The sequence below is a fragment of the Trichoderma evansii genome, assembly GCF_050947405.1.
Source record: "Trichoderma evansii strain SZMC 28006 chromosome Unknown GGI43scaffold_5, whole genome shotgun sequence".
NCBI classification, from domain to species: Eukaryota; Fungi; Ascomycota; class Sordariomycetes; order Hypocreales; family Hypocreaceae; genus Trichoderma; species Trichoderma evansii.
This window is the reverse complement of record NW_028145201.1, coordinates 657,983-684,411: the sequence shown is the minus strand read 5'-3', so window position 1 is coordinate 684,411 and position 26,429 is coordinate 657,983. Positions and strand designations below refer to the sequence as shown.

At 44.5% G+C, this 26,429-nt stretch overlaps 14 protein-coding genes across 14 annotated transcripts; 7 read left to right on the top strand and 7 right to left on the bottom strand.

The window, feature by feature from the left end:
- Nucleotides 1-1,471: 1,471 nt before the first annotated feature.
- GGI43DRAFT_421562 (zinc-binding dehydrogenase) lies at nt 1,472-2,614 on the top strand (the record flags this gene model as incomplete). The annotated part of the gene is made up of 4 exons (XM_083207972.1): nt 1,472-1,493; nt 1,546-1,836; nt 1,898-2,168; nt 2,248-2,614. 4 exons carry the CDS (start codon nt 1,472-1,474, stop codon nt 2,612-2,614), a joined length of 951 nt encoding a protein of 316 aa, XP_083062626.1.
- A 164-nt stretch (nt 2,615-2,778) lies between these two features.
- On the bottom strand, nt 2,779-3,507 carry GGI43DRAFT_421561 (A4/G1 family peptidase; the record flags this gene model as incomplete). Its single annotated transcript, XM_083207971.1, has 1 exon — nt 2,779-3,507. One exon carries the CDS (start codon nt 3,505-3,507, stop codon nt 2,779-2,781), a length of 729 nt encoding a protein of 242 aa, XP_083062625.1.
- Nucleotides 3,508-4,513: 1,006 nt separating this feature from the next.
- GGI43DRAFT_432712 (uncharacterized protein) lies at nt 4,514-5,549 on the bottom strand (the record flags this gene model as incomplete). Its single annotated transcript, XM_083209630.1, has 3 exons — nt 4,514-4,981; nt 5,141-5,458; nt 5,514-5,549. The coding sequence occupies 3 exons, from the start codon at nt 5,547-5,549 to the stop codon at nt 4,514-4,516; spliced, it is 822 nt and encodes a 273-aa protein (XP_083062624.1).
- Nucleotides 5,550-5,902: 353 nt separating this feature from the next.
- Nucleotides 5,903-7,771, bottom strand: GGI43DRAFT_399569 (Zn(II)2Cys6 transcription factor domain-containing protein). The gene is made up of 3 exons (XM_083205360.1): nt 7,623-7,771; nt 7,275-7,574; nt 5,903-7,224 (listed from the first exon to the last, which is right to left on the bottom strand). Exons 1-3 carry the CDS (start codon nt 7,698-7,700, stop codon nt 6,454-6,456), a joined length of 1,149 nt encoding a protein of 382 aa, XP_083062623.1. The 5' UTR covers nt 7,701-7,771; the 3' UTR covers nt 5,903-6,453.
- Nucleotides 7,772-8,026: 255 nt separating this feature from the next.
- Nucleotides 8,027-9,064, top strand: GGI43DRAFT_432707 (SDR family oxidoreductase; the record flags this gene model as incomplete). Its single annotated transcript, XM_083209629.1, has 1 exon — nt 8,027-9,064. Exon 1 carries the CDS (start codon nt 8,168-8,170, stop codon nt 9,062-9,064), a length of 897 nt encoding a protein of 298 aa, XP_083062622.1. The 5' UTR covers nt 8,027-8,167.
- Nucleotides 9,065-9,880: 816 nt separating this feature from the next.
- Nucleotides 9,881-10,330, bottom strand: GGI43DRAFT_381770 (RlpA-like double-psi beta-barrel domain-containing protein; the record flags this gene model as incomplete). The annotated part of the gene is made up of 1 exon (XM_083203165.1): nt 9,881-10,330. One exon carries the CDS (start codon nt 10,328-10,330, stop codon nt 9,881-9,883), a length of 450 nt encoding a protein of 149 aa, XP_083062621.1.
- Nucleotides 10,331-11,311: 981 nt separating this feature from the next.
- On the top strand, nt 11,312-11,767 carry GGI43DRAFT_381769 (RlpA-like double-psi beta-barrel domain-containing protein; the record flags this gene model as incomplete). The annotated part of the gene is made up of 1 exon (XM_083203164.1): nt 11,312-11,767. One exon carries the CDS (start codon nt 11,312-11,314, stop codon nt 11,765-11,767), a length of 456 nt encoding a protein of 151 aa, XP_083062620.1.
- A 1,745-nt stretch (nt 11,768-13,512) lies between these two features.
- On the bottom strand, nt 13,513-14,365 carry GGI43DRAFT_432705 (glycoside hydrolase family 23 protein; the record flags this gene model as incomplete). The annotated part of the gene is made up of 1 exon (XM_083209628.1): nt 13,513-14,365. One exon carries the CDS (start codon nt 14,363-14,365, stop codon nt 13,607-13,609), a length of 759 nt encoding a protein of 252 aa, XP_083062619.1. The 3' UTR covers nt 13,513-13,606.
- Nucleotides 14,366-15,618: 1,253 nt separating this feature from the next.
- On the bottom strand, nt 15,619-16,969 carry GGI43DRAFT_432702 (glycoside hydrolase family 75 protein). The gene is made up of 3 exons (XM_083209627.1): nt 16,510-16,969; nt 16,106-16,453; nt 15,619-16,010 (listed from the first exon to the last, which is right to left on the bottom strand). Exons 1-3 carry the CDS (start codon nt 16,606-16,608, stop codon nt 15,756-15,758), a joined length of 702 nt encoding a protein of 233 aa, XP_083062618.1. The 5' UTR covers nt 16,609-16,969; the 3' UTR covers nt 15,619-15,755.
- Nucleotides 16,970-17,943: 974 nt separating this feature from the next.
- On the top strand, nt 17,944-18,669 carry GGI43DRAFT_381766 (polysaccharide lyase family 7 protein; the record flags this gene model as incomplete). Its single annotated transcript, XM_083203163.1, has 1 exon — nt 17,944-18,669. One exon carries the CDS (start codon nt 17,944-17,946, stop codon nt 18,667-18,669), a length of 726 nt encoding a protein of 241 aa, XP_083062617.1.
- A 968-nt stretch (nt 18,670-19,637) lies between these two features.
- Nucleotides 19,638-20,728, top strand: GGI43DRAFT_399563 (Alpha/Beta hydrolase protein). Its single transcript, XM_083205359.1, has one exon. The coding sequence runs from the start codon at nt 19,730-19,732 to the stop codon at nt 20,627-20,629; it is 900 nt and encodes a 299-aa protein (XP_083062616.1). The 5' UTR covers nt 19,638-19,729; the 3' UTR covers nt 20,630-20,728.
- A 359-nt stretch (nt 20,729-21,087) lies between these two features.
- Nucleotides 21,088-22,832, top strand: GGI43DRAFT_310121 (uncharacterized protein). Its single transcript, XM_083201682.1, has one exon. It carries the CDS (start codon nt 21,390-21,392, stop codon nt 22,491-22,493), a length of 1,104 nt encoding a protein of 367 aa, XP_083062615.1. The 5' UTR covers nt 21,088-21,389; the 3' UTR covers nt 22,494-22,832.
- Nucleotides 22,833-25,152, top strand: GGI43DRAFT_310128 (fungal specific transcription factor domain-containing protein). Its single transcript, XM_083201683.1, has 5 exons — nt 22,833-23,950; nt 24,004-24,100; nt 24,162-24,403; nt 24,461-24,768; nt 24,821-25,152. Exons 1-5 carry the CDS (start codon nt 23,172-23,174, stop codon nt 24,871-24,873), a joined length of 1,479 nt encoding a protein of 492 aa, XP_083062614.1. The 5' UTR covers nt 22,833-23,171; the 3' UTR covers nt 24,874-25,152.
- Nucleotides 24,962-26,256, bottom strand: GGI43DRAFT_310136 (Gfo/Idh/MocA family protein). Its single transcript, XM_083201684.1, has 2 exons — nt 25,563-26,256; nt 24,962-25,505 (listed from the first exon to the last, which is right to left on the bottom strand). The coding sequence occupies exons 1-2, from the start codon at nt 26,158-26,160 to the stop codon at nt 24,979-24,981; spliced, it is 1,125 nt and encodes a 374-aa protein (XP_083062613.1). The 5' UTR covers nt 26,161-26,256; the 3' UTR covers nt 24,962-24,978.
- Nucleotides 26,257-26,429: the final 173 nt, after the last annotated feature.

Genomic DNA, 26,429 nt, shown 5'->3' with positions numbered 1-26,429 from the left:
TGGGTTAATTTTCCAATTCGAATATTTTGCACAAATTTTAAAAACATTTTTCTAAAAATTTTTTTTTTTTTTTATGGCAAATGCTTTTCCCCCCCCCCCCCCCCCCCAAAGTTCTCTACACACACCTTTGCTGTCCCGAACCTCAAGATAACCTTACCACGATTTTATATCTCTCTTATACGGATGCGCCAAATGCGGATTAATACAGATCATCAAGTGTTTGTTATGAAATCCCCTGCTCTCAACTTTCCAAGGGATTGTTTTCTCAATTCTAAGCTTAACTTGGCGTGGTTTCATTCCATTTTATATCTTGTATCAGTAGATTACGACGTGAAACTTGGGGTATCTGACTCTAGCTTAAGACTTTACCACAGTTGCGCTACGTTTAACCTCATACTCCAGGAACAGGTTATACGCGATGCAACAATTTCAGCGATTGCATTAGTAGCTTCCAGAGAGGTGAGCTATCCTTCCTAGCATGCGTTTTACATGGTACATGTATTCCAAGATTGTTCTAAAATCTCTGTTCTTTGATGAAGGGAATATGCAGCAACTTTCAAATGTCCAAAGTACATATGGAAGGATTAGAACGTATAGTTAACATGTGAGGAGGTATACAAAGCATAAAAGGAATACATGGAAACATAGTGACATGGTAAGTGAGACGACATGTATTAATAACCCAGTCATTCATTGCCTATAGGTGTGACTTCTGTTACTCAAACATTTGGAACCTTCAGCCTCGGTTTTCTCGCCTCTATATTACACCTCTGGAGGACAACATTAGAGCACCCGATACAACCACTGATGGAGTCACTGTTTTAGAAACCACTGGTAGCATAAGTTTAGAGATGGCACCAGACTCGGTTTATGTCAGCTACGAATTTATAGGCGTATTACTCTATCTGGAAAGTGGTCTGCATTAGCGCAAATGCTAGGGTGCTGAGTGTTCTACAAGAGAACGCCATGAATTCACCACTAACCCAAGGTAGCCAATAACCTTCACATTAGAGGTAAGTAATATAATTACCAAATTATGTTTTTCTATTATATATACAGGAGCTATTCCCTACCGTTTCAGGTAATAGGTCCCATGGTTGTTAAAGGCAGCTATAAGAATTATAGAGGGGGTTAAAATAGTAATTATGCATTCAATGTATTATCTAGCGTAAGCTTTTTTAAGACTCGCTATCGGTGTTCAAAGATAGTAACTCTGTCAAACCAAGCTCCTACTTTTCTGACTTTCAGGTCATCGGAGCCAATAGCATTTCAATATTTCCGATCAGAGTAGTAGTGAAGCTCAGCGCTAACTTTGTACAACTAGACACTGCAGTTATTGTGCCATGGCCATTTTCGTCCTACGCAACTCTCATCCATGGGTTTCAAATTTTCCACCTATGACTGAGTAGAAATATCAAAGAGCAAGACGTGCTATTTTAAAGCTGCAATAACATTTCAATAGCATTTTGATATGTCTCTTGTGCGAGCTGTTGGTATGTCTTGTAGTTACAACATATGCTAAAAAGTGAAACTGATACTACACAGACGTCGAGAACGGCTATGGCCCGGCCACAGCTTTAGTCATATCATCCGAAATTAGGAAGCCAGAACCAGGACCGGGAGAAGCATTGGTAAAAGTGAAATGCTTCGGTATCAACCGTATGGATCTCTCGCAACGAAATGGCCAATATGAAATTCCATCTCCAGCCAGCAAAATTCTGGGCGTCGAGTTCTCCGGAGAAATTGTAGGCTTGGGCGATCAAATGGTAAATGACCAATCGGCACAGGACCAAAATTTCCAAACTGGTGATGAGGTATTTGGTTTAATTTATAGAGGTATGACCACCAATACATTCCTGAATTGTTAATCGCATAATTAAGTCCATTTTTCTATTAGGCGCATACGCCGAATACGTTTGTGTCTCAACACTCATGATTATTCGTAAACCAAAAAGTATTTCCTGGAAAGTTGCCGCAGGTATACCTGAAGTATGGATTACGGCCTTGCAAGCAATGAAAGTTGCTGGCGGCTTCAAAGCTTCAAATTCTATCTTGTGGCATGCTGGTGCTTCGTCCGTCTCTATTGCCGGCATCCAGCTTAGCAAAGCACTTGGTGCTTCGACTATTTACGCTACCGCAGGATCAGAAGCTAAATTAAGTCTATGCAAGTCCCTAGGAGCGGATTTTGCTTAGAATCATCGCACAAGCAACTGGGAACAAGAGCTAAATAAAGCAACGAACGGTAAGGGGGGTAGACATAATAATCGACTTCGTTGGTCAAGACTACTTTCAACAGAACTTGAATAGCGCTGCTAAAGATGGTCGTGTCGTCATTGTAGGCTTGCTATCAGGTCCTAAGACTGCTGGAAGTATTAATCTCAGTCCGTTTGTGAAACAGAGAATAAGAGTGGAAGGCAGTAGGTTGAGAAGCAGAGATCTGAACTACCAGAAGACTCTGTGCGATATGCTCGTTAGTGACGTCCTACCTCGCATCATCGACTGGACGTTTAACATTCAAATGGAAAAAGTTTTTGACTGGCATAATATCCAAGCAGCACATTTGTTAATGGAAAGCAATACTATTATGGGAAAGATCGTATGTAAAGTTACTTGATTAAGTTATCAGAGCTCATTATAACGATATCTAAACAACATAAATAAACTTTATATGGTGTCAATTCCACCTATTTGAAGTTTTTATTCATCCTACTCATCTATTGCTCGTCCTACTGAGCTAATATCTTTGTGCTGGTGACGCTCGTCTCCTTATCCGCAGTATTAGCTGTCAGTCGCTGGCCCAACATACTTGCATATAACTTCCTCGTTCTCAACATAGCACTGCGACAGGACAGTGCTAGTTCTTGTATTGAACAGCTCAATCAGTTCGCCGCCCTCGGGAGTGACTTTGCCCGTCAATCCCTGCGCCGACGCGTTTCGGATAGTGATGGTGCCGTAGTCGGGAGACGCTACGATGCCGGTATCGTTGCCTCCAGAGTTGTTGTAGTCTTCGACAATCCACTCAACACTCTTTTGGCACAGCGGCGCATCTGGTGGCGCGTCAACGCTGGTAAAAATGTGCGACACGCTCTGCGCAGTACTGAGGTTGTCCAGGATAGCGGAGCCATTGGAAGGTCCGTAGGCGTTAATGGTCATTCTGATATCGTCTCCCTCCTCGACTTCAAAGTTTTTGAACACCGGTGCGCTCAGGGGAACCCATTCAAACCAGCCGAACGCCGTGCCATTGCCAGTGAGTCTGACGCCCGTTTGCAATGGGCCGCCTCCGGGACATTCAGTGGAACCATCGATTCCGACCCAAATAGAAGGCCCAAATCTTTTGCCGCCCTTTGTAACTGTGAATGTGCCTGTCACCGAAGTGAAGCCACTGCCGCTCTGCTTAACACCGGACCATACACGATCCAGAGTTTGTGGGGGACTTGCGCCGGTCGACCGTTCGGAGAGAGAAGACGCCAGGGCAGCCGCCGCAACAGTAAGGACGGTTGACTTCATACTGAAATAAGGATTTGCGGTCGGAAAGTGTTGGCTTGAACAGTTCAGTGGTGTAGTTGTGTGCTGCCGAGAAAGAAAGAATGCGCCCGTCTTATACCAAGTCTCACCAGATATCCGTAGTTCTTCGCCAATACGAGAAAATCGCCTGTGCTTACAGCAATTGGCTTATTGTGGCATTTGTCGGTATGTAGTAAAACAAGACAATTATACGGAACTCGCTATCCGCCCCTATTTTTGACGTGACTGCATAGTGCTAAACGCCCAGACAGTCCCACACAATCCCTTCAGGCACGTTGAAGGATTCAAAACACAGTTCAGAAAGAGTTCTACCAAGTTTACTTATGTACTTAGTATTGAGCTCTTTCACATGAACATTGCTTTCTGATCCTTAATTCTACCCTCACTCGGAATCTCTTCAATTTAATAAGCTCCGTTAGCGCCGATCCATGTTTATTTCCAGGATCAGCGTCGGCTTTCGGCACTGATACTAATCAGATCAGCAGTAGGCTTGCAAATAGCAACTGATCAAGGCCCTGTGTCTGCGTATTGACATCAGCAGGGATTTTAACTACGTACATCATACCCCTTACTTATGCAGTAGTCTAAAGTTGTCGAAATCTTATCTCCTTTGAAAGGCTTTCCGGCTTTCCGGCTTTCCTTATTTAAAGGTACCATAGATCGTTATAAACATCAAACGATAGAACGAAGAGAAAAACAGCGTGATGAGCTAGACAATGTCGGGATGATAGGAAAGCTTTTTCTGAACGTTTTCAGTAGTAAGAAGAAGCACACAGATATATTATTACAGCTTTTAACATGACTCTACTGCAGTCTAAGTCAATATTATAACAGCAAATTCAGCAGTAAACGATGTCTAGCTAGCCCTTTCTTCGACTATTTGCAACAATGGCTCGTTTAACTTTTAAAAGCAGTGTATCATTGCCTAAGATATCTTTCTACAGTATTTATCAACAGCGGAATCCAATGCAAGCTAGCTTACAAAGGTCTAAATCCAACCTTTGTTTTGCAAAATCTCCTCAGCACAAATTTCTAAACTTTCTTCAGGCAAGCCTAGAATTTTATTCCATTCAGATGCGTGCCCTGAAGAGTAGCCAAAGCCCGTGTCCGAGTAAAGGGCTGCTGTGACTGATTCTGGATATCCAAGATCCCAGTTTCCTTCTTCTAGATGCTTCTTACCAGCGGCAATCAACTCTTTAGTATTTCCATCAGTTCTCTTGAACTTTTTGTCTGAAAGTTTCTCAAAGGCGTTGACAATTTGAACCTGAGAAACAGAAAAGGACTTGACGTATATCCGCTTATTCTCTGTCTCTTCAAGGTGTTGTAAGGTTGCGGCGGCCGCTAGACCCACTTGGTTCATAGTAGTGGCATCGAGAGGTCTTACGCCCTTGTCGAATAACTGAACTTTCGGGTCGTCAAAGTGAAAACCCATCAAGCCATGACCATATCCGAAAAGCTTGAAAAGCGCATATCAGGTTAAGGTCTGTTGTACTGCTGGATTAGGAAATTATGGAGTACTTACATAATCGAAGAACGCTCCAACGCTGATCGCGGTCCAAGAAAGGCCCTGCGACTCTTTTGTTTTCAGGTATTCAATAACATTTTGCTTCGGGACTGCAAATGGAGCAATGTTCTCAAGATCAGGTAATGAGGCATCGCCACCATATTCACTTGGTAGAAAGCGTTTCACTTTGGCCTCAACCGCGGCATCGATCATAGCAATTTGATCAGGGACGTTGAAGGTTGCGACCGCGGAGACGACGGCATCAATTCCCTGAAAAGCCTTTACAAGAGATGAATGGCTGAGATCTGTTCGATGTACAGTGATATCGGATGCATAAGTAGCTTTGGACGCCTCACGAGCAAGGACTGAAACATTAAAACCTGCATTCTGAAGTTTAGAAATGAAAACAGGGCCTATGGTGCCGCCAGCCTGTGCTGCATTAGCATACGACACGAAAATAGACAACCATGTTGAACTGTCGTACCCCGACGACAATAACATTCTGGATTGCGTTTGTCATGCTTGGCATTGGCTTTGTAATATATAGAATTTGCGTCAGGTCTTTTGTAGAAAAAGGTAAATTGATGTTGTGAATAATAGCTGAAGTTGTCTTGTAGCTTTATGTTTAGCCATAGCCTAATCTTTTTATACTTATACGTGAGTCTTTGTTGAAACTAATGTAGATTCTTGAAATTTCAGATTATTATTAATAGAGACTTGCTGTAGCGGAGTTCAATCTTGATATGGGTTTGCCTGAAATAAAGATTTGGAATCTTACCCGATAGTGCATTAGTCCATGCAGCAAAATCACATTGTGTAATAAATTCAATATATTGTAAAAGAGCTCTGGGCATCTGATTATTATTTACATAGGGAAAACCGATCCTAATTCCGAGTATAAGGTCACAAAGTATACTAATCAAGATTGACTACTGTGGAATCTAATCCAAATCGAGGTTTGTCGGAAGTAAAATGTGAAATTTTGCCACTCTATTTCCGAGTGAGATTAAATGTTCATACATCCATTACTCCCAACTCTAATACACCATTTCCTTAGAGGGGGGGATATCTTCCCTCCTGTTGGAATCATCATCCTAATGGACGATTTATTGACCTGTTTCTGTTCTGCATTGTCTGCTCTCCTCCCTCATGGGAGTAGGAAATGTAAGGGCGCACTTCCTTCCCTCGGGCTAAAATTGCTGTGACCAGAAGCCATAAGCCACAGCTCATCTGCTCTTAGAGCATATGCCCAACGCAGCGTTCCCCATATCGTGAACAATGACTTGAAAGTTGCCAGGCATTATATTTTATCATGCTGCAAGTATAATAATCCCTCTAATGCCCCTAGTTGCTTTGAGCAGCTATAAAAAGAAGTGTCGTGCTAAGTCGAGTTTCGATGCTTACATTAACCAAACAATCAGCTATTAAGGCAACAAGCGGATGATCCCTGGTTGATTGTAATGGAACCGCTCGAGGTATATACGAATAGCTCGTGTGTCAACCTCTGCTCGCTGCCTTACCCACCATAATGCCTTCCCAGCTTCCCGATACCATAGCGCAAGGAGTAGCAAACTCACGGGGTCTTTGTCTTCCAACAATCTTCTGAACCGCAGCTGTGACTGACTTATGAAGGTTATCATGTAAATTCCTGGAAAGCTACCGCCTAAAAGCATTTGCAGCCTCGCTAACAAGACGAGCAAATGAGCTGCAACATAATACGGGTTGTTATCGCCGTTGCTCGTCTCGGTAAGATTGCACGCCTCTATCAAAAAAGATGGAATTCCAGCTATACCAATTTCAGGTATTGAAAATTCCATATCGGCATACTCAGATGCCATGGCTCGAAATAGCCCGTTCGTGCGCAGAGGGTCGGTCAAGGTCCATATGATACTCTTCCCGACGGTCAGCCGCATCCACTCAAGATCGGAAGCATGCACAGGTCGAACAGGCCAAGCATCTTCAGGACTCGTCTCCTCAAACGATACAATGGCTAAGAGGCCGAGCAACGCTGATGTGGCCCAGATAGCGTCCTGGTCCGGCGCTGCGATCAGCTGTGACAGCTTTCGTTTAAAGAGGTAAACGCATTGAAGAGTATGATGTATCTCCGTCTGTGTTCGACATCCGCGTACGACGCCATGTTGAGTCCGCCTAAAGGCTGTGGCAACTGCAAGCATGGCGTGCATCAGGTACGGGTGCTGTACTGTAAGAAGGGGGGCCGATGAGTTGCAATGGGCCAGCGACATACCTGGAAAGCAACGAACGGAATCTCATCCTTCCATATCTTGGTCATATTAGCACTGAAAGGTCGAGTAATGTCCGAGCGAAATTGCTCTAGCTTCATCAACGAGTCCGAATCCAACCTAAAGCTGTAAGATGCATCCGAACAAATGACGGGCAGCGATGACGGCGGAGAGAGGATGCCCGCCGAGCCACGATGACTGGCCATCCCGCCTGCTGAGAGCTGTAGGTCCGGGATACCGAGAGCAAAATTACACAGTATCTTGTATTCTGTGCATTTGTTACATCGCGGCTTGGTCTCGTCACACTGAACTCATGAGTTAAATAATCCGCCGAGAAATGTTGCGTCGCTCACCTTGATTTTTCGGAGCTTGCAGTTTCGGCATCCGAAGCGCGACTTCCTACGTGGCGTTTGAGCCGGGGTATCCGTCATCTGAAGGAGATGGGCGCGGTGTTTAGGAAATCTCCTTTGATATTGTATCCTTGACCTATGGTGATGTTACTTTTTATAACACATGTAGATACATGCAGGTATCAGCACAAATTATCGGGACCTTGGCGTTTTAAGCTCGTGGGGGCATCGGAACTAGTATTTCACGCTATTCCGTTTGCCGCATTGCGAGCGCTGTCATTGGCGAGGGCCAGCGGGTCACATTTCGTTACAGTGAATACATGTATATGCCCAGGATTATTATTTCTATAAGGAGACAAGACTGATTTGACATTAGAAATCAAGAATCAATTGCAATAGGTGTTATACGAGACCAACCCGTGAATATAAATAATGTGGAAGTCACTATAAGAAAGTCCTCACAATGAGGTAGTTCCAATTAGCAACGATACCCAGCTCACTGCAACTAGGGAAAGGGGATATTCGTTGACACCACTTCTGCGACAATCATGCACGTCTTTGTTACAGGTGCATCTGGCCTGATAGGCAGAGCTGTTATACAAGAGCTCATCAGATCCCGACATTCCGTCTTGGGACTCGTCCGTTCCGACAAATCTGCCGAGAAAGTGAAGGCCCTCGGAGCCGAGGTTTTGAAAGGGGATCTCTCGGACTTGAGTGTCTTGAAGTATGGCGCCGCCAATTCTGACGGGGTGATTCACTTGGCTTTTGTCCACGACTTCGATAATTTTGACCAAAGCTGCCAAACGGACCGAGAGGCCATCAAGGCCATGGGTGCTGTTCTTGCCGGGTCAGACCGCCCTCTTCTCGTCACTAGCGGGACTATGCTGCTTCGCGAGGGTCAGGTTGGGACTGAAGATGATTCCTTCAACCCGAAATCGCCTCACTTTTCTCTTCGTGGAGAGTCAGAAGAACTGGCCAAACAGCTTGCTTCCGAGGGTGTTCGCACAGCAATCATGCGCCTCGCACCCGTTAATCACGGCGATGGTGACGACCACATGTTCATCTCCAACTTAATTACCGTTGCACGTCGAACAAGAGTGTCCGCATACATCGGCGAGGGTCTCAACCACTGGCCAGCCGTTCATTACCTTGACACCGCTGTCGCGTACCGCCTCGCACTGGAAAAAGCAACTCCGGGGGCCACGTACCATATCGTCGCCGAGAGAGGGGTCGTTCTGAGGGATATAGCAGAAGTTATCGGACGGAAACTGGGCATTTCGGTAGAGTCGAAATCTTTCGAAGATTGTCAACAGTCTTTTGGCCATTTTGCGTCCGTTATAATGGCTGACAATGTCGTGTCCAGCGCCAAGACCCAGGCAGCCCTCGGATGGACTCCAACACAGTGCACGCTGCTCTCTGACCTCGAGCACGGCAACTACTTGTAGGTCTGAAATTTGTCAATAGTTGGTGAATGATCTATCTTTCGCCAAAGTCATTCTTCGACGCTAGAATGAGCACAAGATCCTACTTAACGTTAGCCGATTAAATACACACCACATAAGCGATATGCATTATCTTGTAAACCGCTTGACATACTTCCTATATCGTTGCAGACGTGTAACAATGATCATTAACAAGTTTGTGAAGTCGGCCCTTATTCCTTCGTGAACATAGTCATGGAAAAGTTGATATAGGTCACCCAAGGTCCGCCGAGGCTCAGCAGCCAAAATCACCACTTCAGATTATCTTGATTCGGCGCCAGACAATGTTAAATATTCTGTAGATGATGATGCGACAGTTCAAGATTGGGCTAGAGGCATTCTCTTGGAACATGCGCTATGAAACCCATTGAGAGTGGCGGCGTGGTTGATGCTAACCTTAATATACATGGGACTATAAACCTGAAAATTGTTGATTAAGTATAGCACCTGAGAATGTCGGAGCAAACACAAACAATACTGCTTTAGTTATTGGAGAAAAAGCTGCTATTATTGTTGTACCTGAACTAGGAATTAATATTTAAGCTATTTTATCAACTCAGCGCAACCTAATGTAGAGATCAATTACTTATTTCTTCTATGTATCTATGTACGGCATCTTAGAGTTATAAACAGATACTCTAACAAGCGATAAGAATGCCTAGTGGTTGGACAGCTTTGGAATGTTCAGGCTAGCTGAAGTTCATGAAGCTATACTTCTGCGCCTTCAAAGCCAGATTCAGCTACTCTCGCCTCCAAGACAGTCTCCGTCCATGTATCCTTTTAATCCTGAATAGACCAACTAAAGCCCTTAATGAGGGTACCATCGTTATCATGACCTCCAAAAGCCTGCCATAAATCCAGGCACATGTCGATGGAGTGGTCGTTGCTTAAGTTGCGATCTGCAACAACAGCCTTTTTCGTTACACCATTGTGTTTCATTGTAATAACCTTGCCGCAGAGTTTGTTGTGTTGGGATTGACCGTATTTGTCAAAGACGTCGGCGGGCATAGCAACGAACGACGCCTTTGGGTCAACATTTTTAAAATAGGTGCTTATGCCGCATGCACCGGCGGTCCTGAGGATCTGGTGGCATTGGGATGCCGAGCCAAATCTATAAATTGAGCCATTGGTACCGGAGCCAGAAGCAGTGGCTTGGGCGTTCTCCTCAACCGGGGCTGCAGATACACTGAGCGACAGCACGAGCGCGGCAACAAAGCCTGAAATATACATTTTGATGATAGTCTTTAGGAAGAAAAGAGAAATTATTATTTCGATGTAGCTATCAGCGTATATCGTGGTGTTATTGCTGCCACCTTTTTGGCTTGATGAAGAATAGAGCAAGATCTAATAGTTCTTATATGGTGACCACAGTCGTTAGCTATATACATTTACCGAATTATGCCTCAACTTCATCAGGACCGATTTCTAATATCACATACCAAAACAAGACAAAGGTTAGCAGGCCATCGGACCGACAATCCTGGAGAAGGATTCACGAATATCCGTAGGAGCCCAGTGGAAAACTATACCAAAAGAAAATACTGTTTTGTAACCCGTATTTCGGCATAATCCGAAACTAGACTTTTGTTTGTATCTCGAGTAAACTCATGGATGATTTGGGCTCCAGTAAAGTCCCCACCCAATTGTTAATTCGTGGAGCTCATTCGGAGGAAATTCCAAGATGAGAATTATACTACACCTTTCTTCCGTACCTACGGCATAATTTCAATCGTACCATGAGTCAAATAATTCTGATTGAGTCTGGAGTAAGCCATAAGCCACGTGCATCAAATGTCGCTACATACTACCCAGGTCAGTATACTATCCCATACTATTAGAGGCGCTGAGCAATTAATGATGGTCCACTTCAATATCGTATCGACGGGAGTATTACGTTTCCGGGCCCGGTCATTTATACGTTCCTACTAATGTTAATTTACCGTATTACTTCTGAGTCTAGAATGTCTTCCAAAACTTTTTCCCCCAATCAGTGTAATTATAAACTATTCTACCAAAATTGTGTTCGGTCGGATACGCCGGTATTCCGAAAAAACGAGCCCCCCCCCTCTGCGGCAATGATATTTCTGAATCTTACACTCAACAAGGAATTCGAAAAAGTATATTAGGCTGAAACAGAACTTACCTTCATTATTGAAGTAAGCATTTCACCCAATCTTCTTTTACACTTAAAATTGTGCACTCTTACTCAAAATGCAAATTTCGTTTCCTGCTGCCGTATTGGCCCTGGCTTTGGGGACCTTGGCTACGCCTGTTCCTGCGGACGTCACTGAACGCAGTACTGTTTCAGGTTTGAACACCAATGGGTCCATTTTCCAGTTTGGATCAGCCTCGTCATGCAAACAGATCTTCTGGCAAAGCGGTGCATGCGGACTCAGCACCTACTTTAACGGCAAGGTTGATCGCAGCTTGCCACTGGTCGCAATTCCGTCGCATGTGTTCGATAAGTACGGCCAAGCCCAGAATAATAAGCTATGTGGCAAGGTTATAACCATGACACACAACGGTGTTACAAAACGGGCTGTTGTCGCGGACGAAAATACCAGCAGTGAGCAATCTATCGACATGTGCCTGGATATGTGGAAAGCCTTTGGTGGACATGACAATGACGGCACATTAATTAAAGGATTTAAATGGTCTATTGCATGAAGGAGGTGCTGTCAGAGCTGCAAGAGCAAAATGCCTTGTACTGTAGTGTTTGTGTGAAGATCGAGGCGGTTGTCTGAAGATCGAGGAAGTATGAATTTTGTCATATAATTGGATCTAATAATATATATTTATTTTCTCATTGCTGTGCTCCCCTTCTAGCCCTAAGGTGTGTGTAAGTGCATGAAATGAGAAGTTATGGACCAAGGCAATACGGAAACGCTCTGGGATCCCATCCGCAAGTATTGCAGAGGAGTATTATACCTAGAATTAGACCCTATAAAGCTCTTTTGGTCTTTCAATAATATTCCCACGAAAAGATTCAGTTCAGCGAAAATATAGCTGTTAAACCGAAAGTTATGAAATACATAGCTAAGATATACAAACGTTACTGGTTAGTTGACCTTAGTGCTTAGCGCAATTTAGTGACGTTATTTAATCCTTGCTCTTTGCTGAAAAGGGCAGGACAATCAACTTATATAGAATTAAAGTGCTTATGTTAGGCTATAGTTTTAAGGGCTATCTTAATTGTAATATTATAAGAACAGGTACTCTTACTCTTTTACGCCATTGCGTTATATCGTACTTTGTAGCCGGCATTCATTTAACAATCTTTCCGAGGCTTCGGCTTCGCCTAAGATCTCGTAATAAGCGGCTACAGTTTGGGTCAGAAGTAGCCTTCACTCTGACTGTAAAAGCCCTCATAACCATACATCATCATAACCGCACATCATAACCAAAACCGCTCCTTTAAGTTTTGACCACATTAATGGATTCGTGCTGACATCTTCCAAGACCAGACATTAAAGCGGTGAAGCCATTCGTTACCCTCAAAGTGGGCTCCTGGCCTTTGTGGCTTTGTTGTACCACTACTATCGTCCGTCTGAATTGCGATCGATGCATCAGAATGCCGTGGTGATTGTCAGGTACACAGCACAGCTTGAGAACGGAAGAATTATGGAAGACAAACCCGATGCTGTGATTAAATTGTCAGATTTCTGGCGCCATCAAGCCAATTTAGGCAAACAAAACTTCAGCTAAGCCCGGAAAGAGTCCGAACATTCGTATTTACAGTCGATTCTGCAATGCGGCCATGCAGCTGAAATGGCCATGGTGGTGGTGGTTGTGGAGACTGTCAGGGTGACGGGCGGTGCTAAGCATATATTTGGACGGGGCGAAAAGGCTTAGATCGACGGTGAACCAATTATACCACGACAAAATTCAAATTAGGAAAGGTGGCGGTTCCCACGGGACACTCCATAGCGGTAGAGCGATTGCTGTCAAAAGGCTTAAATGGACGCAAGGTCAGGGGGCTTACTTTCACTCCTGCGTAGAAGCTACCAAACAAGGCAACTCAATAAACCCATGCGGGCTGTCGGTGTTGAATCCCATTCGGCAGGACCCTGCTAGATTTTGTGGCTCGTGGGTTCGACCCGAGGAATGCTTGATCTGGCCGAGAAACGAGTCCCACTCCAAGCCCCGATCCAACCGTGATAGGAAGGAAGACGGAATAGCTGCACCAATCGGTGGAAATAAGCGCTATTAGAATTAAATTAAGAATGCGGAATATAGCTTGGCATACTGCTCACCGATGGCGGAGGCTTCTTAACACGTGGGATCCTATGCTCCGCAAACTGATCGGCTGCGGCGGAATGGCTTGATTTCACGACTACTATTCCGATCAGGAATGGCCTTCAAGCAGAATCTCAAATTAAATTTTATCAAATTAATTTCTATATTCAACGCATACAAAATATCAGATCAACTCGTCAGAACAACCGTCTCATCCATCTAGACATTCTACTTTCCCAGAATCCTCCAAGCCGCGCCCCCCAGACCTGTCTAGCAAATGTTGCCATTCTTGCAGTTCTGCACACAGTTATACTTTCCGTCCAATTTGCTATCCGTGCCATACATATCGTAACCCTGGAACCACCCGTTGAGCGTCTCGTGGAGATAGTTCAAGTTCTGTGGATCACCATGTTTCTTGCCCTCGCTCGAGCAAGGGTACTTCTCCGTCAATCCCTTTCCACCATTCAGACCCGTGCCATCGCTAGCCGTGAACCACCCATTGTACGAACCCAACGCATGGACAGCATTGCCTCCAGTCTGATCCAGAGCCGCACGTAGGACATGAGCGCCACAATCGACATTATCCTGAATGGGATACTGGCAGCTTTTCTTGCCATTCTGGCAGTTGCCAGGGTCGCACTGCATCAGTCCAGGCGTTGAACCACCTGCATCGGCATTGCAAGAAGACTCTTGCATGGCAATGAAGGCCAAGATGGCAGGGTCGATGTTGTACTTTTTGCCCGAGCTTTTGAACTCTGCATCGTATTTCTTGCAAGCTTTACCCACACCCTTGTAGTAGTCATCCAGAGAGATGTGTGTAAGCTTGTTGATGTCGAGGAATGGAGGCTCCCAGCCATTGCCAGTAATACCAGTGTTGAGCCAATCCTCTGAGCCGTTGGGACCACAGGCGTTAGCGCCACCTTTTGTGGGTGAGCACGCTCCCTTAGCGGCTGGATTTGTTGCAGCAGTCGCTAAGTTAGCAAAGAGGAGGGCCTTGACGGCGATAATTGTGCTGCTTGAAGAACGCATCTTGAGAGTGTGTAAATGAGAGAGGTAATTGTATTTCAATAGCGCAAACTCTCTGAAAGATGCATCCTCGCCCCGTGTTAAATATTATTTCTCAGAGACATCCACACCGACCTAAATACTCGTATTTCGAATGTTTTCCCTTTCACAATCATTTTCATTTCAGTATTCTTCCCTGTGATAGGGGGACTTAAGTTAGTCCGTTTTGTTGTTGGCCAGGGGAAGCTGAATAACGTCTCCGACGGAGCACGGATATGACAGAGATTACGGGGTATTACTCTTTCCTAATTAGGTAGGTAGGCAAAACATGTTGGTGGGCATAGCCTTGGACATCTATTATGCCAAAGAGGCAGTACGATTAGTCAGAAGTATTCGTTAAAGTCCGTAGCTTCACACAGAATGGCAAGTGGGCCACAGCCTTGAGAGTCCTTGTGGCCCATCACAGAACCAATTACAAAAAGTCGTTGATGCGGTTGTGCTACAATAACCATTGTCACGTTAAAGGATCTGTACTATCAAAAAGCTCAGCCCATGTTTACTAATACGTGGCGTTTTAAGGCTCGGGGGCTTTTTAACACTGACCCGCAGTGGTTACCCATCATGCGTCCTAGGCTTATTTCCCCTTTTCTACTCCGAGGTCTAAGACGATCTTTTACTCCAACGGGCTTGAGGGCTTCCAGCTTACGATCGGAACATGTTGGCGATCACGGCCGAGCCGAATCCATAATAGGTTATTGCACGTGTCGGAATGGTCTTATGGGACGTGTGTGGGGGCGTTCGCTGTAAACCTAGCTACATGTACGGAGGAATAACCAGCAGCGATTGCGCTCTGCGGACTTTGCCTGGGAACATACCCTTGTGCTACACATCTTACAGTCGGCATACTTTTGATAATATGTTATCTACTTACTCTGCTCATAATGCAGGGGTCGATAGGATTAGGCGACCATCAGATTATACGCGAAAGGTAGAATGTAGAACTGAATTAACCGTTGTAAGGCCCAAAGAGGTCCTGACAAGCATATCAGGTCATTCAAACGCTGTTAATTGACTCATGTGGCCAAGTATGTGTATTTAGAGTAACATGGAATATGGAAGGCTGTCGATGCCACCTAATGAGAATGACAATCTTTTCAGGATCCAGCGGTGCCATATGGTGTCGATCAAGAAGATAGCTCATCAAGTTCTTTCATACTTCTAAGCCAACCAATGTGCGAAATACATACGAGCCGAATCTTAAAAAGAAGGGAGAGAAATTAACAAACAATTTGACTTAATAAAAAGTTACCAAATAAACATTAAGCTATATACTTGGAATATGTATAGTCTATCGACGAACTAGATATGCGCGGAAAGGGTACTGGCCCAAGCCCCGCGAAGGGCAGTTGCTGATTTACAAGCTGGCAACAAGTTTGTCACCAAGGGCTTTGATGCTGGCCTCGAATGCGGCCGAGTTCTTGGCCTTCCAGTTTGCACCATTCTTGCCGGGAACAGCATCGCTGCCAGTGAAGCCAATATAGAGAACATCCTTGGGGTCATGGCCATTATCGCCCGAAAGGCCACCATTGGGAAAGCAGAGCTCGCCCAATGCTATCGACGCCTCTCCGGTAGAGGTGAAGCCATTGGTATCGCCCCAAACTCCATAAAACTAAAGTACGCCCCGACCATTAGCAATTGACTCTTTGAATGTATATAAAGTGAACGGGTACAAAACCCAAATACTAAATTTTGGATAATACATACCACCTGGTTGTTGCATACGACTGCCATAACACTAAGAGGCTTCATTCCCTTGCTCTGGGGGTTGAAAGATGGGCTGGCGCCTTCATTTCCAAATACAACATAAGGGTGGACATTTGCGTTGAGATCGGAGATACCATAGCTCTTAACGGTGTCCTTAAACGCGGTTTCGCCTTGGCCACTTGGGTCATTTGCGCATTTACCGCCAGTGTTGTTGGCGCCATCGCAGTCAATGTCCATGTTATCATAGTTTCCATTGCTTCCTTTCAAGAAAATGGCATTTGGGATATCTCCACAGTATGAAGCACCACCACTGAAAGTGCCAGAAAGCTTCTTGGCGCATGTTCCGGACTATATATTTAATCTCCTTAGCAATAATACATGGTTTACCATTTGATAAAGTATACCTTGTGCTGATCATAGATCTTCTTGAGATTCGCCGGAAGTTGATAGGCTGATGCAAAAGCACCCAGGGTGGCGACGGCAAGAACACTAGAAGAACGCATTGTGTAGATTGATGTGGTGAGAATGATATGCGTTTTATTTAATAACACTCAATCTTCTGATTTTTATTTTTATTTAGGACGGTATGAACTTTATATAGTGAATTGGGAGAGGCTCTGGATTCTCTTTTATTTCCAGAACCAAACCATAATGACGGCCATTCTTTCAGCTGAAGGAAGCGACAAGGATAAATTGTTCGGTTGATACCGAGGCTAGCCCCAAATTTAGTGTCAGTTACACTGTCATTCCGGCGTAAGTGGTCCAGGCCTTTTATCGGTGAAGTTCCGATGTGAAGATCAATACGAAGTTCAGGAATCTTGGGCACACAAGGCTTGTCGAAATGGGAAGGTGCTTGCAGCTGTGGATAGGGATTGGAGGGAAATTACAATAGTATTGAGGCAGTATAGTGTATTACGTGTTTTTACCATACGTTACGTAGATCTGCCCATATGAAACATGCATGTGCTCCATAGTACAGCGCTACTTCGTGTCTTATGACGCTAACTTTAAGCTTACCCTGAAATATAACACTTTTATAACTAGAAATGCTTTCAATAGCTAATCTTCTTAATTTTTTTATATGCTTTTGTAATGTATATACTGCTTTTGCAGCAAGTCTTCCTTTGCAATAGGGTTAGAGGCCACTGTTAATTTTCTTGTCTCTGTACTATGTCAACCTATTCCAATATACCTTTGCAGACTAAAAATGTAGATCAAGTACCCACGGATCGTCATTTAGTAACTCTACCGCTAATTCCGTCAACATGAAAGGTATTCTCGTTTTCAACCACTTAAATGTAACATGGAGAACGGATTAATTAGCTAAATCAGGGGCTCGGATATAATGCACTCAATTTGACACAGCGTCCGCCGCCACCGAATCACTATTTACCAAGCTCAATAATTTTTCCGGTACTATACATTTCTATTTGTCTTACCTGTTCAGCTATGCTGCCGATTCCTCATAGCTGCAGCAGAATTTCCACCAAGCTCACAGCCATTTTTGTTCGATCCGTAATGTTGAGATTACTAGTGGAACGGCCCGAAAGCCAAGTTCTGAGGATGATTCGGGGTTCTACAAGGATGAAATATGCCAAAAAAAATAGATTAATTTATTTGGATTTGCCGAATCGTCATCTGGCCTTAGTACCATATTTGCCCATTTACTTCATTTCCAACACATCCTTAAGAAAGGGTATGCGAAAACTATTAAACTCCTTTGGCTGCCCAACATAATTTCCTTTGAACTTTGACCATATCCTTCTCTTGTACATCATAACCAAAATTCACCTCTACTAGAATTTCTCATTTCGATATCCTTTACCTCGATTCAAATCATGGGCATCAATCTCAAGAGCGTTCTGCTGCTTGGCAGCACTACCATGGTTGCAGCTCTCGTACCCAATTGTGCTCCTGGAGGCAATTTGGATCTTTCCAAGTTCTCCCTGCAGCTTCCTACCGGCTCTCCTGGTAACCCTACGCAAATTTCAGCATCTAAGCTAAATGGCTGCAATGGATTCCAAGATGAGTGGTTCTCGACTAGCAAGAGCGATGGAACTGTTGTCTTCAAAGTTCCTGATTCGAGCACTTGTGTAACTACTAAGAACAGCAAACACTGCCGCTCAGAACTTCGTGAGAGTTCGCCTGCTAGCTGGAGCCCCAATAGCGCCACCAATCGACTATTTGCCGACCTCAAAGTTACTCAGGCGGGCTCTGGAAGCATCTGTGTTGGTCAAATTCACATCGATGATAAAGTTTCCGTACGACCTGTTGCAGAGCTCTATTATCACCCTGACGGCGAATTGACAATTGGAGTTGAAAAAACCCGAGCTGGTGGCAATCAGAAGCCATTCCCTGTTGACCGTGTAACCCCCGGCGCTCGCTTTACATATGAGATTCGCTATGAAAAGAATGTCCTATCCGTCAGCGTTAATGGAAAGGCTGCCAAGACTTTCACGACCTTTGAACTAAACGCACCTCCAAGTTATTTCAAAGCCGGCAACTACAACCAGGGTTCCGATGCCACTGAAGTTCACTTCTATAACATCCGTATTACGCATTAAATGTAAGAAGCCCTCAGTTTACTCTAATAGCACTTAATTTCTAACGGTGGTTATAGAGCTGCAAGTTTGCAATTGCGCCTGCTAAATGACCTCAGCTGGGATATATATAGTAACAATACATAGTACAGTATATAATTCTTTTATCATACAAGTATAATTTTATACGAGTATAGCTTTTTAAGTTCTCTTATTAATTTAAAATAATTTATTTTATTAAATTCTACAATATTTTATTGCATTTCTTTTTTTTATTTTAATTAAAAATTCATTTATAGACATGACATAGACGCCAAATGGTGTAGTATTCACAAACAGAAAATTGCAATGAATAAGTGTAACAGTGTCGTCGAAAAGCATATTTTATGCAATGCGCCATTTCCAGCCAACAGCTAGTCAAATCAGAAAACGGACTCTCAAATAACATCCATATCCATTGTTCCAACTCATGATATGATTTATCTACGAGGTACATGTCCGAGACAAGGCCCGCTGATTCGCCGAAGCCATCCGCCCGAGTCTCCTACTTACTCTTTCTCCTCGACGGCGTTAAACCAATAGAAGAGCGACTGAAGTTCATTCTCGCTCTTAACGAGAGTAGGATAATATTGGCAAGCCAGAACGAAGTACTAAGTATACCATACCTACATATGTAATACGTATCTCCCAAATAATAAGCAACACCGAACATTCCCTAGGGAAAACTCTAGGCTGCCTTCTTACTATCCCAGTATCGAGTACTATACTACAAGGTATATAGGTATATACCAAAATATTTCTGCCGCTTGAATAAACTGCAAATAGAAAAAAAAAAAAAAAAAATCATGCTAATATTCGCTACACAAGTGAATACGTTCAGCCGATGTGGTGATGTTTCTGATGCGCTTAATATTTCTACCGATGCTAGACAGTACCATCGTTAAAACGTTTTACATGCGCTACGTAAGCTAGCAATTGGCAAGCGTAGATGGCAGCATTTAAGCTTCAACGCTGACGTAAATTTTCATTGTTTGCACAATTAATTTTTTGTCCATCTAAATATTCATTCATACATTTGTCCATCATGTTTGAAGGGTTCGATAAATTCACCGTAACGACGCAAGTTGAGCCACATGTCTCAATCTTCGGCGTTAGGAGTGGCGATGCCTCGTCATCGAAGCGCCCGCCGTTGCTACTTCTTCACGGATTTCCACAGAGTCATCATATATGGCACCAGGCCGCAATGCAATTAAGAGACAAATACAACATTATAATTATCGACTTGCGAGGATATGGAAGTTCGTCTAAGCCAGAAGACGTATCGCAGTATGCGAAGAGTTTCATGGCTCGGGATTGTATAAAAGTGATGGACGAGCTTGGCATTACCGGTTCATTCTTTGTCTGCGCTCATGACCGTGGTGCAAGAGTGGCGCATAAACTATGCGTTGATCACCCGGATCGTGTGTGGAAAGCAATATTCCTCGATATATGTCCTACTCTTGCCATGTATACGGTTGAAAATCCCAACTTTGCGAAGATGTACTGGCACTGGTACTTTTTGATTCAGCGATCGCCGCTGCCGGAGACGCTCATATCCGCAAGTCCTCGGCGATTTGCGGAATTGTTCATGGGCGGTCGACAAACAAGTGGACTTTCGATATTTGAGAAAAAGAGTTTGGATCAGTATGTTTCCAACCTCGGAGATCCAGAAACGATACATTCAATGTGCCAGGACTATCGAGCAAGCGCCACGTTGGATCTGGACGAGGCACGAGAAGATATCAAACAGGGAAGATTGATTCAAAATCCACTAAGAGTTTTATGGGCAAGGCATGGAGTTATCGGAAAACATTTTCATGCGGTCCAAGAATGGAAAGCTGTCAGCAATGCTGAGGTAGATGGCCATGATGTTGATTCTGGGCATTATCTCCCGGAGAACGTGCCAGATGAGGTTGTGTCTAACATTTTAGAGTTTTTACAATGAATTATTTATTCTCAGCGGTATATAGAAGAATCTGCACCGATATATGAATATAATTTTGTTCAATTTCGATTTTGTGATGATACGAGCTGAGGACATCTGTATGACAAAAGGGCAGTTTTGGCTGCAAACTACAATATACCTGGAGCGCTACTGGGACTTAACGTGTTAATTGTACGGACAAAAAAAAAGTATGAATAAAGTCTACATAAATTTATGGTATGATAATAGGTTATAATCCATTTTTGTTTTGCTTTTATTATCATCATAAAACTCAACAGTTTATCGTTAATGAATCTTAGTTTGGGGAGTGGCCAAGTAGGCCGGCGCCCGATTTGGCAAATTACCCGAATAGGAAGACTGTCTCGGGTGAGCTTTCTACCTACGGCCTCCGCCGTGTGAGCTCTTCAATTGTGGCGCGTTATATGGGTAATGATTAAGAGTGATCAATTTGGGAGAAATTTCAGCCTATACTTTAGAGTATATAATTATGCCATTGAGCATTACGGCCGGTCTTTTTTATATACGCTCTTTACAGTGCTGGAGGTAAGATTTAAAGTACGGCGGAACGGTACCTATTATACCCCGCCAAATCGCCGGCTGCTTTTGTACGCGAGACATGCGGCACAAAGAACAAGCGTGCATGACCGCATGTTGATCAATTGCTACACACATTAATTATCTCATCTTCGCCATATTTGCCAGTTTCCATCTGCTTAATCATTTTTTGAAAGCATCTCTCATTGATACAGCGAAAGCAAACATGGCGGCCAAGCCTCTCAAGATCGCAGTCATCCCGGGCGATGGCATCGGCAAAGAAGTAATGCCAGCGGGCGTGGCATGCTTAGAGTCTCTCTCCAAAATCTACAATATTCCGATGCAGTTCGAGTGGTTTGACTTTGCGAGCTGCGATTACTACCAGAAGCATGGCGACATGATGCCTCCCGACTGGAAGAAAAAGCTTCTTCAGTTCGACGCCATATACTTTGGCGCCGTGGGAATGCCTGATCTCGTGCCAGACGACGTATCACTCTGGGGGAGCCTAATCAAGTTCCGTCGTGAATTTGATCAATATATCAGTCTTCGCCCATGTCGCTTAATGCCAGGAGTTCCATGCCCTCTGGCTAACCGAAAGCCGGGTGACATTGACTTCTGGATTGTGCGGGAGAATACTGAGGGAGAGTACAGCAGCATTGGAGGAAAGATGTTTGAAGGAACAGACCGCGAGGTTGTAATTCAAGAGACGGTAATGTCGAGGACAGGTGTTGATCGTGTGCTTCGATATGCCTTCGACCTTGCTCAAAGCCGGCCGCGCAAGAAGTTGACCAGCGCGACAAAGAGCAATGGAATTAGCATCACAATGCCTTACTGGGATTCTAGAGTACAAGAGATGGCCACCAAGTATCCAGATGTCAGCGTCGACAAGTACCACATCGACATCTTAACAGCTCATTTTGTGCAGCGGCCCAATATATTCGACGTGGTAGTCGGCAGCAACCTATTTGGCGACATCCTATCTGATCTGGGGCCTGCTTGCACAGGCACCATCGGAATTGCCCCATCCGCAAACATTAATCCCGAGGGCAAATTCCCGAGTCTCTTTGAACCTGTCCATGGCAGCGCTCCGGACATTGCTGGAAAAGGCATCGCAAACCCGGTGGGCATGATTTGGGCCGGCCAGATGCTGTTGCAGCATTTCGGACATACGGCGGCTGCGGATGAACTGCTTCGGGCGATTGAGACGGTCATGGCTCGCGCTGAAGTAAATGTTCTTACGCCGGATATTGGTGGTAAAGGGACAACAAGTGGTTTTGGAAAAGCAATTCTTAATGAGATTCTGGCCAAATCAAACGCATCAAAAGCATAAATACAGCAAATACAGCGGCAGTTTGCAGTTTGGTAACACTGTTGGAGTGTGTGCGACTTACATGTTGCCATAATCCCTAGGTATTGGTCTCGGGTGACACTTAATTTCAGGTTTTAGGGAGCACTAACAAGTTAAAATTATATATATAGTTGTGCACAAGACTTATGTCTTTGATAGACTACGGGCATATTTGGATAGCATACGAGTGATAGAAAATAGTCATCTCAACCTTTTCCGTCTTCTTTTCCTTCACAGTGCCGCAATGTCAGCAGCTATTAGTCGGGTCAGATTCAACTAAGCCACATTAAATCCCCTGCCACATGCTCCATACCCGTACTAAGCTGACAAATTGGCTTCCGAGGCTCTTGCTGCTGGATCCGCACTTTCAGCGGTAATATCTGTCGCATGTGTCCGCAACATGCCGCAGGTCAATTAATCAACAAGAGTCCCATCCAATAACCACCCATCAGGCACGTCGTTCATCATGAGCCGGCGGTACGAAACTCTGGCGACTACTCCAGCGCCCTTCGCATGTCTTGCTTGCCGGGATTCCAAGCGCCGATGCGACCGCTCCATTCCTCAGTGCAAAGGTTGCATCCAGTGAGATTTTCTAAATCCACCTTGATTATTAGGATTCTAGTGTCCACAGGCCTTATAATGGAGTACTAATCAGTGTCAATGGCTGCTAGAAAGCGAATTGTATGCGATTATCCATACCGCCGCAAGAAGCGAGAGCGAAAGCGACCAGCCAGCAACTCAATAGTCTCTCCAATTTCGAGTCTCTTGACAGATCGCTCTCCAGGCTCCGGCTCAGCCGAGAACTCTGGAGCAAGCCCAAATTATTATGAAAGCCTCCATCTCGCGCCTTTACATCCAACTGGTGCCAATTTTCTCACTGAGAGGTTCCTGGACCCTGAAGGCTTCCGCAGCGCCCAGCTGAAAGTCCCCGAGCCAGATGTGGATTACCTAATTACGAAAGATGTATCTGACTTTGTTGGCGATGTTGCCAATATCAAGGCAATATCAGACAAATTCTTTGATTCAGTCCATGAATGGATGCCAATTATCTCCAAGATCCAATTTCTGGCCAATTTGGTTAGTTCGCTGACTCACAAGCGCGCTGAGCTCTTCTTCCTCATCCTCTCTATGAAACTCGTTTGCGAGCAAGGTTCAAGCTCAAGAACGCCGCTTTACCAAGTAACGAAACAGTTACAGCATAAAATTGAAAACTCTGGAGTTCTATCTCTTCGAGTAGTTCAAGCATCAGTCCTCATAATCATTTATGAGTTAGGGAATGGCATATACCCATCAGCCTTTTTATCTATTGCTAGCTCTGCTCGATATGCATGTGCCGTTGACGTCGACAAGTCAATTCAGCATCGCGAAATCAGTGGTATTTCGTGGCCGGAATTGGAGGAACGTCGCCGAGCGTGGTGGTCACTGCTCGTTCTGGATAGGTGCGTACTGACTCAAATGCCATGTTAAAGATCTACGCTAAACTATGCTCCAGATTCTTGAACTTGTCTGATCCGAGTCGCCATCTGGTGACTGCTGACCCGGTTCTAGAGAACTGGCTCCCAGTTGATGATGCAACATTCAACGCTGGGGTGAGTAATTTCGCGTGGTGGCATGATTATTTGCGATTAGTGTTTAACATGATACTTCTAGACATCCCGACCCGAAGATGCATTTACGCTGGGTTCAGCTAATGCTCTTAATCTGGGCCGATTTGCTCGCTTTGCGCAAGCTGCCCATTTACTCGGCCAGGTTTTGCATCATGTTGCTCAAAAGTCCCCGGAGAATGAGACCGCACAGTTGAGGCGGACTATTTTCTCTTTAGTTAATGTTTCCAGTTTGGAAGCAAAGTTCAGGCGATTGGAATTCTGCGCACAAACATCTGTGTGCTATTGGTAAGTGTGATCTGATAATTACCTATGGTAAACGTGCCAAGTATTGACATTTGGTAGCGGGATACTTTTACTGGATTGCTCTCAAAGTTCAAGAGACCCAAATTGTGCCATCATATCCCTCGACCGTTTATCTCTGGAGAGCAGCCTGATTTCACAAACAGTATTGCAAATATCCTTGTATATCACACAACGGACTGAAAACGACATACATAGTCGCTCGTCCCCATTTCTCCTACATATGATGTATAGGGTGGCCATGCTCTACTTAAAGGCTTCGAAAACTTCTCCTAGCGAGTCCCTTGCTGATAAACTGCACGTTATAAAGCAAGGGCTGGAAGCCCTCGGACGCCGATATTATGCTGCTCGTATGTGTCTATATACGTTTTTCTTTTCATTATATGCTAACCAAATGCATAGACTCATATCTCTCTCTACTGTCTCGCCATCAAATAATGCAAGCAATGCAGTAAGCTTGGGTAATGAGAATTTTCGAATTTTACATAATAGGATTTTTTTACGGTTAGCGAAGCTTGTTCATTGAAATATGTTATAAGGACCTTTGATGATACTGTTCTCTACATATAACCTGCATCTTTTGCAATTCTATCCAAAAGTTTATGGAGCTTCACAGCTTTCTCAAAATCCGAATAGCAATCCTTATTGAGCGCATAAGCTTCAAACAGTCTTGCAGTGTTGATCCCAGGTGGAGCAACATTCTTGATATGACTTGGCTCATCCTGTTCCCAATTAACCGTCTGTGTTTGGCCATCTTTTGAAACGACTCGCAAAGTTCTTGGATTCGAGCCAACTTGGAACCCTCTACCGCTGGTCGTGAGCTCCAACTCTCCTTCTGAGCCGGTAATGAGCCATCGCAAACTGTGTCCGTCAATCGGCTGCGGTGGCGTACGCGTGCTAATGCTGACCATGGCACCGCTTTCCAGTGCGCCTTGAACGAAAATATGGTCAGGGGCAGTTCTGCGTTTTGCTGGATTGACTACTTCGCCAGTCTTGCCGCTGACCAACTTTACTACTGGATTCTGGACAGCGAACGTGGATTTGATGCTCGCAAGCTCTCCGAGTACGTAAGTAAAGCCGCTAAGAACTGCTCACAGATGCAAGTCAGTATGAGCACGACTAGCTTATACAAGAACAGACTTACAGTGAGCAAAGAATATATGAAATTCGTTCCCACCACTCTCAAAATCCAAATAAAACTCAGCTTCAGCGGTCCAGGTGTCTATCGGTCCAAGGGGAGAAGATATTTGGACGTCGGAACTGGTGACTCTGCCAATTGCTCCGCTCTCGACCAGATGTTTGGTCTTTGCGAGCCATGGATCTGCGCGAAATTGAGTACCAACTACAGTCTTCAAGTTGGATTCCTTTGCAAGCTGAAGCATCTCTTCTGCCTCTGCTGTACTAGCTCCCAGTGGCCATTCCACAAAGACCTGCTTCTTGGCTAACAGGGCCGGCTTGGCTGCAAGTAAATGTCTCGAGACCACAATCGCCACGTCAATGAGCTCGACATCGGGATCATTGGCTAGGTCTTCAGCATTGCCATAGGCCTTGACGGATGAAGGTAGATTATGGAATTCGATCGACCGGCGAGCTGATTCAACAGACGAGTTGCATATCGCTACGATTTCGTAATGGGGAGAGGGATGGAGGGAGGCCAAGTGTGCCGATACACCCCATTTGCCTTGGCCTAAACCAGCTGGCTCAGCGCTGAGACCAATGAGGCCAACACGAATTGGAGACATGTTATATGATATGAGGGTAGAAGATAAAGAATAGGAAGAAGCTGGGCTGTGGAGGAAGTAAAGGCAAATTCTCAGAATCAGAAGTCTTGTAATTTATACCTCGTCCACGACTCTGCCGGAATTCCACTTAGCAACAAGTCCGCGAGAATCATAATGAATATCTTTTAACGTGTTTCGTACCGGAGTTACCAATTATGATATACAGAGAGACTTCACTAAAAGCCGTCTTAATACGTGTTGACTAATCTCACTAAGGAAACCTCCAATGC